This window comes from Cebus imitator, unplaced genomic scaffold (assembly GCF_001604975.1).
Source record: "Cebus imitator isolate Cc_AM_T3 unplaced genomic scaffold, Cebus_imitator-1.0 Scaffold773, whole genome shotgun sequence".
Lineage (NCBI taxonomy): Eukaryota > Metazoa > Chordata > Mammalia > Primates > Cebidae > Cebus > Cebus imitator.
Window position 1 is genome coordinate 182,363 of NW_016108088.1, and position 10,058 is coordinate 192,420.

Below are 10,058 nucleotides of genomic sequence, written 5' to 3' on the forward strand. Positions count from 1 at the left end.
AAAAAAAAAAAAAATATATATATATATATATATATATATATATATACACACTGAAGCTTTTTTGTTGTTGAGACAGAGTCTTGCTGACGCCCCAGGCTGGAGTGCCCAGCCAAGGCTCAAGAGATTCTCCCGCCTCAGCTGCCTCAGGAGCTGGGGCCACAGGGGCTACTACGCCGCACTAAGTTTTTCATTTTTAATAGAGACAGGGTCTTGCTTTGTTGCCCAGGCTGGTCTACAACTCCCGGCCTCAGGCAGTTCGCCCACCTCAGCCTCCCAAAGTGCTGGGAATATAGATAATTGTGTCATAATACAGCAGTGGCATGAACCACCGCACCCATCCTTTTGAGATGTTGCAGATTCACATGTAGTTGTAAGGAGTAATATAAAGAAATCCTAGAGTGCCTTGCCATGTTTTCTCCAATGGTAGCACCTTGCAAAACCATAGTATATGCAGGAAATTTTCATTGATCAGATCCCCTGACCTGCTGAGATTGCACCAACTGTATACGCACTAGTGAGTGTCAGTCTACAGCTGTGTGTCTTCTCAATGAAATTGAGATTTTTTTCACTTAGCCTTGAGATACATCCGCATTGTTATATGTATCAATAGCTCAAGATACAGAAATTCTAAGAATTCATTATTTAAAAAGTAATCCCAGCACTTTGGGAGGCTGAGGCAGGCAGATCAGCTGAGGTCAGGAGTTAAAGACCGCCTGACTAACATGGTGAAACCCAGACTTTACTAAAAATACAAAAATTAGCTGAGTGTGGCGGTGGATGCCTATAATTTCAGCTACTCGGAAAGCTAAGGCAGGAGAATGGCTTGAACCGGGGAGGCGGAGGTTGCGGTGAGCTAAGATCACACCACTGCCTTCCAGCCTGGGTGACAAAAGCAAAACTCAGTCTTAAAAAAAACCCAAAAAACTGCACCGCATTACAGGTATTAAAAGTCTTTCTTTTTTTTTTTTTTTTTTTTTTTTTTTTTTTTTTTTTTTTTTTTTTTTTTTTTTTTTTTTTTTTGAGATGGAGTCTCACTGTGTCGCCCAGGTGCGATCTCAGCTCACTGCAACCTGTGCCTCCCGGATTCAAGTGATTCTCCTGCCTCAGCCTCCTGTTAGCTGGGATTACAGGCGTTTGCCACCATGCCTAGCCGACTTTTGTATTTTTAATGGAGACAGGGTTTGTCTCAAACTCCTGATCTCGTGATCCACCTGCCTCAGCCTCTCAAATTGCTGGGATTACAGGCGTCAGTCACTGCACCTGGCCTCCAAAATATCTTCTTAATAATTAGAACAGCTGAAGATGCTTGCTTATTTACTCAAAAAAATGCTACAATTTGGTAGTCCATAGGATTTTGGAGGCAAGTTTGAAGGTAAAATGAAATGAGTTTGAAAAAAGAGTGATTTGTATTTTAAGGATCCATAAATAATTTCACTTTCATGTTATGAGTATGTTTCAGTGGGAAATTTTAGTATAACTACAACTAAAATCCTCCGTAAATCCTCATAAAAATTAATAGCTCCCTTTGAGGGACACCTAATTTCAGGAACCTGATTGAGAAAGGAACCGGAAATGAACATAGAGGTGTCATTCACACATGAGCTCTGTTGAAAGTTACTTTTCTGGAGCATAAAATCCATCAAAGAATCAGTTTTGGGGATCTTTTGGGGGAACTGGGAGCTGTAAGCGAAGCATCTCAAATTTCTGTCTTGGTTCTGGAAAATACTAAAAGTGCACTTCTGAAGTAGCTGTTGATTTCTTTAGCTCTCTTGGAAGGAGAGAAGCTTAGCAGTTGTGTGAGTCATTAAAATAACAGCTTAGCTATATTGCTAGGCAAGACTAAATGATTGCCTCATTGTTTGTTTTTAAGGTGGTAAATGTGTACTTAAGGGTGTACATGTGTACTTAAAGTGTATTGAAACATAAAATTGGTTGGAAGAGCGTATTATCATTTATCCGACACCCGTTCTAGGTAAGTGAACCCTCCGTGGAACGTGCTTATATCCCTTTAGGAGTCAGTCCCCAAGATTGTTCTGTAATTGAGCACTTCCTAACCAGAATATCGTCTCTTCTTGGTGACTTTTGCTGTTTCTGATGAGTGACTCCTGTTGTCTAACGCCACTGTCTTCAGGACCTGCTGAAGTGCACACAGTTGCTGAGCCCTCACTGAGTCATCTGGCCTCCAGGCTTTTTGAGTTCTGTTTGTTTCTGTCAGCTGCCATTTCATGGCTTGGGCAGAATGCTGCCTCCAGAAATGCCACCCCTACTTTTGCTGCATCTAATCTGTTTTGCCTGGGAAACGAGATTAAACTACTAGAATTTGGGTTAGCGGTGAAATGAAAGTGTAGATACATAGATACATATTTTAGTAACCAGGTTTCCAGGCTGGGGAGTCTTTGGAGTATGTGACGATTAAGTAGGAATTCCTAACAGTCCATTAGATGCTGCTGTAAAGAATGGTTAGGTTAGTATTTTGTTGTTTCAACCGTAAATCTGCGTACGTGGTAGGTGTTGGTTTTGCTGGCTTTTTTGGCTTAGCTGCCTGTGATCTCTTAGTGGCCAAATTCCATGGACTCGGCGTTTATTCCTTCTTCTTTCCAGAGTCTTGGTTTCCAGCCTGTAAGCTCATTCTGCCTTAGTGGCCTTTGCTGGCTGCTGTCTCCACCTGCTCCCTAAACAGTGCTCAGTCGGTGCACTGCCCTGCCCCTGCTTGCCGTCACCTGGACGCCACGCCTCCTGCCACGCTGAAACCGTCCTCATTCCCCCAGGAGTCATGTTCAGAAAGCGAGTTCCTGTCTGTGCTCTGCCTTGCCAGGATAAATTGACATATATTGTTTTAGGTCTTCCTAAAGAAAGGTAGAGAAGGAGACTGAATTTGGATGATAGCAAAAAGTTCTAGAGATCTAGGTATTGTTACATAGATATATGTATATTTTAAATTCTTGACATCTTCTTAGCACTTGACTGTCGACTGACTTTGGCCATGTGGCAAAATTTCAAATGATTTTAGGAAGCCCACAAAGCTAACGGTAGGGAGCTCAGAAAATTTCGTTTCTGGAGTGGCATTGAGTGTGGTGTCCCCAGGCAGTCCACTGACTTCTGAAGGGAAGTTGATGGTATTTTCTGGGTTTTGATAACATGGACTCTCTCTCTCTTTTTTTTTTTTTTTTTTTGGAGACAGAGTTTTGCTCTTGTTGCCCAGGCTGGGGTGCAATGGCATGATCCTGGCACCGCAACCTCTACCTCCCAAGTTCAAGGGATTCTTCTGCTTCAGCCTCCTGAGTAGCTGGGATTACAGGTGCACACCACCATACCCAGCTAATTTTTGTAGTTTTAGTAGAAATGGGGTTTCGTTACGTTAGCCAGGCTGGTCTCGAACTCCTGACCTCGTGATCTGCTCACCTCAGCCTCCCAAAGTGCTGACGTTACAGGCGTGAGCCGCTGCACCTGGCCAACATGGACTCTCTTAAATAGACTTGGTTTCTGTATTTTGCACATGGTAGAGTTGGTAGAGATATGAGGGTGTTTTCTTTAAAAAAAACAAAATTGCCTTTAAACCTTTCCGCAAAGATGTAACTGACCTTTAATCATCTCAGCCCTTCACAAGGCGCTATACAAGATACGTCAACATTCAGTATTTGATTTTAATCTCAGTGCAATAGTTTAGATGTTGATGTTAATCTAGGAAAGATTATATTTTCTTCAGAAAGGTATCAGTTTTCAGGATCTGGTTATTTAATACTTTGACTCTGATGAATAGTAATGAATCATTATTCAACTATATGTGACAATAACTCTTTTTCAGCTGAAAATGTGTATCTGAAATGCGAGGTCAGCAAGGCAGAGACCTGTGGATTGCTGTGCCCTGCCTTCCGAACCTGGATCATGAAGGTGTTGGGAAGAAGCTTCTTCTGGGTGCTGTTTCCCGTCCTTCCCTGGGCGACTCAGGCTGTGGAGCACGAGGAGGTGGCACAGCGTGTGATCAAACTGCACCGTGGGCGAGGGGCAGCCGCCACTCAGAGCCGGCAGTGGGTCCGGGACAGCTGCAGGAAGCTCTCAGGGCTTCTCCGCCAGAAGAATGCGGTTCTGAACAAACTAAAAAATGCGATTGGAGCAGTGGAGAGAGACGTGGGCCTGTCGGGTGAAGAGAAACTGTTTCAGGTGCACACATTTGAAATCTTCCAGAAAGAGTTGAATGAAAGTGAAAATTCCGTTTTCCAAGCCATCTACGGACTACAGAGAGCCCTCCAGGGAGATTACAAAGATGTCGTGAACATGAAGGAGAGCAGCCGGCAGCGCCTGGAGGCCCTGAGAGAGGCAGCAATAAAGGTCAGTCAGTGAGAGAGAAAGGCGGAGGGCGGGTGCCCACATCCTAGGGAGAGCCCACTGTGGAGCTGGGGGGCAGAGAGGAAGGGAAGGAGTGAATGCTGCCGATGTCTCCTAGGTGTTGTCTTCCTCGGAACTCACATCTATCTCTAATGTGAGGGGGAATCTTTTCCTTTTGCATAGTACTGTATTCTTACTTCTAGAAGGAGCCACGCTCATGCTTTTCTCTACGGAGAAGCCCCCTGGTAATTCAAAAAGTTATTCAAGTTGTATTAGTAAACTGATACAAAAATAAATATAAATCAACATTTTGCTGAGTTTCTGACAGGAGTTCCTTTTAGTGTGAAGTTTCACTTTTCTTCAGTGGCATAATATCGAAAATAAAAATATTAAAATTAGTTTTAAACTAATGTATACATTTCAATTTAGGACTTTGACCAAGTATGCTTTTAAAATGATGAGAAGTTTCTGAATTACTATATCAGTTGTTGTATTAGTTATTCTTTTTTTAAAGCCGTCATTTCTTGAGTACTTGTTCTATGCCAAGCCCTTTAAATATATAAAGTCATTTTCACAGAAAAACTTGTAGGATTATTCCACAGCGTAAAAATTGGAGAAAATACAGACATGAAATTTTCTTTACCAAAACACGTCGTAGAGGAGAGAAACATGATCATCAGGCAAATGTATAAATCAAGGTTTTCAATAACACTGATTCATTTGCCTTGCCTGTGTGATATGTGCATGAACTGTGACTGTACGGTGGAGATATGACAGTACCTTGGTAGTAGGGTCTAGATTTGTGGCTCCTTTATTATAGAGAAAAGACATGAGTTTGAGTAACATTGGCTCAAATATGCACACTTCATAACATGTCAACAGTAGTTTAACATACGCTAGTTATTATCTCCTATGCCGAGATTCTCCAGGTGCTGGTGACCTGCGGCTATGTTAGCTCTCCAGTCACATGCTCGACCTGCAGCTGTGTGTCAGACCTGCAGCTCTGGGTAGACCTGCATCCGTGAGCTAGACCTGCAGCTGTGTGTCAGTCAAACCTGCAGCTGTGTGCGAAACCTGCAGCCGTGTGTGCGAGACCTGCAGCCGTGTGTGCGAGACCTGCAGCTGTGTTGTGACCCACAGCCGTGTGTGTGAGACCCGCAGCTGTGTGCGAGACCCGCAGCCGTGTGTGACACCTGCACCCATGTGTGTGAGACCCGCACCCATATGTGTGAGGCCCGCAGCCGTGTGCGAGACCCGCAGCCATGTGTGGGAGACCCGCAACCATGTGTGCGAGACCCGCAGCCGTGTGTGACACCCGCACCCATATGTGTGAGACCCGCACCCATATGTGTGAGACCCGCAGCCGTGTGTGCGAGACCCGTAGCCGTCTGTGCGAGACCCGCAGCCGTGTGTGACACCCGCACCCATATGTGTGAGACCCCGCAGCTGTGCGCGAGACCTGCGGCCGTGTGTGCGAGACTCGCAGCCGTGTGGGAGACCCGCAGCCGTGTGTGGGAGACCCGCAGCCGTCTGTGCGAGACCCGCAGCCGTGTGCGAGACCCGCAGCCGTGTGCGAGACCCCGCAGCCGTGTGCGAGACCCGCAGCCGTGTGTGCGAGACCCGCAGCCGTGTGTGCGAGACCCGCAGCCGTGTGTGCGAGACCCGCAGCCATGTGGGAGACCCGCAGCCGTGTGTGGGAGACCCGCAGCCGTGTGTGGGAGACCCGCAGCCGTGTGTGCGAGACCCGCAGCCGTGTGTGACACCCGCACCCATGTGTGTGACACCCGCACCCATATGTGTGAGACTCGCAGCCGTGTGCGAGACCCGCAGCCGTCTGTGCGAGACCTGCAGCTGTGTGCTAGACCTGCAGCTGTGTGCTAGACCTGCAGTTGTGTGCTAGACCTGCAGTTGTGTGCTAGACCTGCAGCTGTGTGTGTGAGACCTGCAGCTGGATATGACCTGCAGCTGTGTGTCACCTGTAGCTCTTTGTCAGTGGCATCAGATGATGTCTTGTGACTACTTGGGAATTGAGGCAACAATGCTCTTCTGGCTCTGGTCGTCTCTGATGTCCTATGTCCCATCCCTTTAGCTAAGAATAAATGTTTAAAAGTAAATTATTGAAGAAATATAATTGTGTAAAATAGATTACTAAGTTACTATTTCCAACATTACTCATCAGTTCCTCAAATGATTAATGCTGTTGGTTTCTGCATGTGTTTTGGAACAGTTTTCCCTTGTAACTTGAATTTGACTGTGCATCAAATTTAGACAGTAACTCCACATTGAGGTCTCACTGACGTGATAGGGCTGGAGCACTGTTACTGTTGAGGAAATGAGCTGTGAATAGATGACCTACAGATACTACACTACTTTTGTGTGACAAATGCTTCTCACGTGTTGATGTACATGTACAAAAAACTTTGCCTAAACATTTCGCTAAGCTTAGTTATGTTTGAATAACTAGGACACGTGGCTTCCCTAGCTGACCAGAGTTACGTTATTGACATATGAAGAGGGACATTTGACCAAGAAAGCAGGAGAATTGATTGAGAAAGTCATGTCCTGGTTTATTTCTTCATGTATCTCCCTCTTTTCTTACAAATAAATAGGAAGAAACAGAGTATGTGGAACTTCTGGCGGCAGAAAAACATCAAGCTGAAGCGCTTAAGAATATGCAGCATCAGAACAAAAGTTTATCCATGCTTGATGAAATCCTTGAAGATGTAAGAAAGGCAGCAGATCGTCTGGAGGAAGAGATCGAGGAACATGCTTTTGATGACAATAAATCCGTAAGCCTTCAGAACAGCCGAGCCACGTACTGATTGGAAGGCGTGTTGTTGAAATTGGTCACGTGTATGTTTTTAGTGTAGTTGAGAGTGAAGACTGATTAAGACATTTCTCTGTCATAGAGAAAATAATTTGGTCTTGTAGAAGTAAACTAATCATTCCTTTATTTTCCTTTTACATTTTATCACCGGCGGTCAGTTCACCTCAGCAGCTTGTGCCCATTTTCCAGAGACCAGATGGATTGGGACTCTGCTCTCAAGAAAGCCTGGGCATTGGGTTTTAATGCTGATCTACTGGGTGTTACCAGAAAGGGGTCCTAGTCCAGACCCAAGAGAGAGTTCTTGGATCAGGGCGACTCCATAGAGTAAAGTGAAAGCAAGTTTATTAAGAAAGTAAAGAAACAAAAGAGTGACCACTCCGTAGACAGAGCAGTCCTGAGGGTGATTTTTATGATTGTTTCTTGATTACATGCTAAGCAAGGGGTGGGGTTATTCATGAATTTTCTTGGAAAGGGGTGGGGGTTTCCTAGAGCGAGGGTTCCTCCCATTTTAGACCACATAGGGTAATGTCCAGACGTTGCCATGGCATTTGTAAGCTGTCATGGCGCTGGTGGAAGTGTCATTTCACATGCTGATGTATTAAATTCGTGTATAATGAGCAGTGAGGACCACCAGAGGTCACTTTCACAGCCGTCTTGGATTTGCTGGGTTTTGGCAGCTTCTTCACGGCATCCTGTTTTGTCACTGGTGTCTTCGTGGCCTGTATCTTGTGATACAAGTCTTGCCGACCTCCTGTCTCATCCTGTGACTAAGAATGCCTGTCCTGGAAAGGCAGCCCAGAAGGTGTCGCCCTCATTTTGCTCTGCTCATGTTCAAGGTGGAGTCGCTCTGCTTTGAACGCCTGTGGCAGGGGGAGCAGTGAACACCTTGAAAATGATCTGTATCTTTGAAGCAGGAATTCAGGCTGCTCATTTGGTGTAGTGTGTTTAAGATTCTAAGAAAAAAAGTGGGATTGATGACGAAAATTGACTGGGTCTTGATGAGGACTTAGGAAAGGGTTGGGTAATAAAAAATCAGAATCAGATTAGAGAAGAAAGCGGAGAGAGTAAAAATAGAGCAGGAGAAACAAGGTGTTTAAAAATCGACTATGGAATTAGGAGAACTCGTAGGTATTTTAAGGGCTGTGAATTTTTTGAAAGAATGAAGTAGATGATGGAAAGTAGTAGAAAGCCTACACCTGTCCGTTCCTAAGTCACTGCTTTAACTGAGAAGTCCTGATTCACTGCTAATGAACATTGACTGTTACATTTTTAACATTCTTCTGTTTAGCATTCATTCTCTAAAATTTGAAAGCACTTAATTGATTTTAATTGCACAACATTATTACTCTTACAGGTCAAAGGGGTCAATTTTGAGGCAGTTCTGAGGGTGGAGGAAGAAGAGGACAATTCTAAGCAAAACATGACAAAACGGGAAGCAGAGGACGACCTGGGCCTTAGCATGCTGATTGACTCCCAGAACAACCAGTATATTTTGACCAAGCCCAGAGATTCAACCATCCCACGCGCTGATCACCACTTTATAAAGGTAGTGAGTCATGTTGTGGGAATGCCTGCCTTCCCCCTATTTGTCCTGGTTCACAGTGTCAGTATGACCAAGGTTCATCTTCTGAACATGATACTGGAGTGTACAGCCTTCCTCCTAAGAGATTTTACTCGAATTCCCTACATTTTCTGTGATTTGACGCATCTTCCCTTAATTTCTAATCTATTTTCTGAAGGAATAAGATAACTTTAAAATAAAAGTTAATTTTGTTTTGGAGAATTTGGAAGACTTTGAAATTAGGAGTTAACTGTAATGGGACTAAAGCTTTTAGTCATCTACAAACTTTTCACTAAAGTTAAAAATCCTTAAAAGGCAGAGAGGCCTTGACCAGGGAGTTATATATGGCTGCATTAGTCCTGGGGTGCAGAGTGTGAGAACCCGCCCAGCAGTATGGTGTTCCAGATGGAACTGGGTTCAGACCTGTCTCCTCCCAGGACCTCGGTCTAGAAAAAGACTCTGCAGGGAAGTGCTTGAAGCTGAGGGCATCATGATCCGGTGGTCACTAAGGAGGGAGCGGAATGGCGGTGACAGGTGCAGCCCCTTAGGTCAGCCTGGCAGGACCTGAGAAACCTTTAGGTCTCCAGCAGATACTGGAAGTTGGTATAGGAGCAGAAACCAAGCCAGAGAATCTAGGCTCAAAGATGGTGCTGCCCCAGGCGGGGGGAAGAAGACCAGCCAGAGAGAGGTGGGGTCACAGTGGAGTGGGCCCCGCCCGGGAGGGGCTGGGGCTGCCTTGCAGCACCGTCAGGGCCCTCCAGGAAGGGGCAGAGGTCTCCGTGAGATTGTTCTTTCTCCCGTTGTAATGAATCAGCAATTTCCAGGGAGAGGTTTTGAGACTGCGTAAGCATCCTGCTCCTCGCTGACCTTCAGACTGCAGGCACAGCAGTGCTAGCACTCACTAAAGATTCCTGCCCGCACCCGTCATGGTGAAGCCTCATGAATTGCATTTTGGACACCAGCACTGAAAGTTTCCCAGATTAGAAAACTTAGTGGAATTCGACAACTCAGAATTCTTAGAACACTCTGTTGGGGCTTGAGCAAAACAGCAATGTTGCTATACAGTCTACCCTCTGTGTCTACAGGCTCTGCATCCTCAGATTCAACCAATTGTGGATGAAAATATTCAGAAAAAAAACTAAGAATAACAGTACAGTAAAAAATTTATATATAACATTTTCCGTTGTGTAGGTGTCATAAGTAATCTAGGAGCACCTTATACAGGAGGGTGTGCTAGGCTCCGTGCACCTACCATGATACAGGAGGGTGTGCTAGGCTCCGTGCGGGTGTGCTAGGCTCCGTGCACCTACCACGATACAGGAGGGTGTGCTAGGCTCCGTGCAC

General features: G+C 45.2%; 1 protein-coding gene across 2 annotated transcripts in view; it reads left to right on the forward strand.

Moving 5' to 3' along the window:
- TMCO3 (transmembrane and coiled-coil domains 3) overlaps window positions 1-10,058 on the forward strand; it is a 60,157-nt gene that overhangs the window by 1,527 nt on the left and 48,572 nt on the right. For both annotated transcript variants that reach the window (XM_017519751.1, XM_017519753.1), the window contains exons 2-4: window positions 3,806-4,329; window positions 6,936-7,115; window positions 8,508-8,699. In XM_017519751.1, coding sequence (XP_017375240.1) covers window positions 3,886-4,329; window positions 6,936-7,115; window positions 8,508-8,699 — 816 coding nt within the window. In that variant the 5' untranslated portion in view covers window positions 3,806-3,885. The remainder of the gene's footprint in view (window positions 1-3,805; window positions 4,330-6,935; window positions 7,116-8,507; window positions 8,700-10,058) is intronic.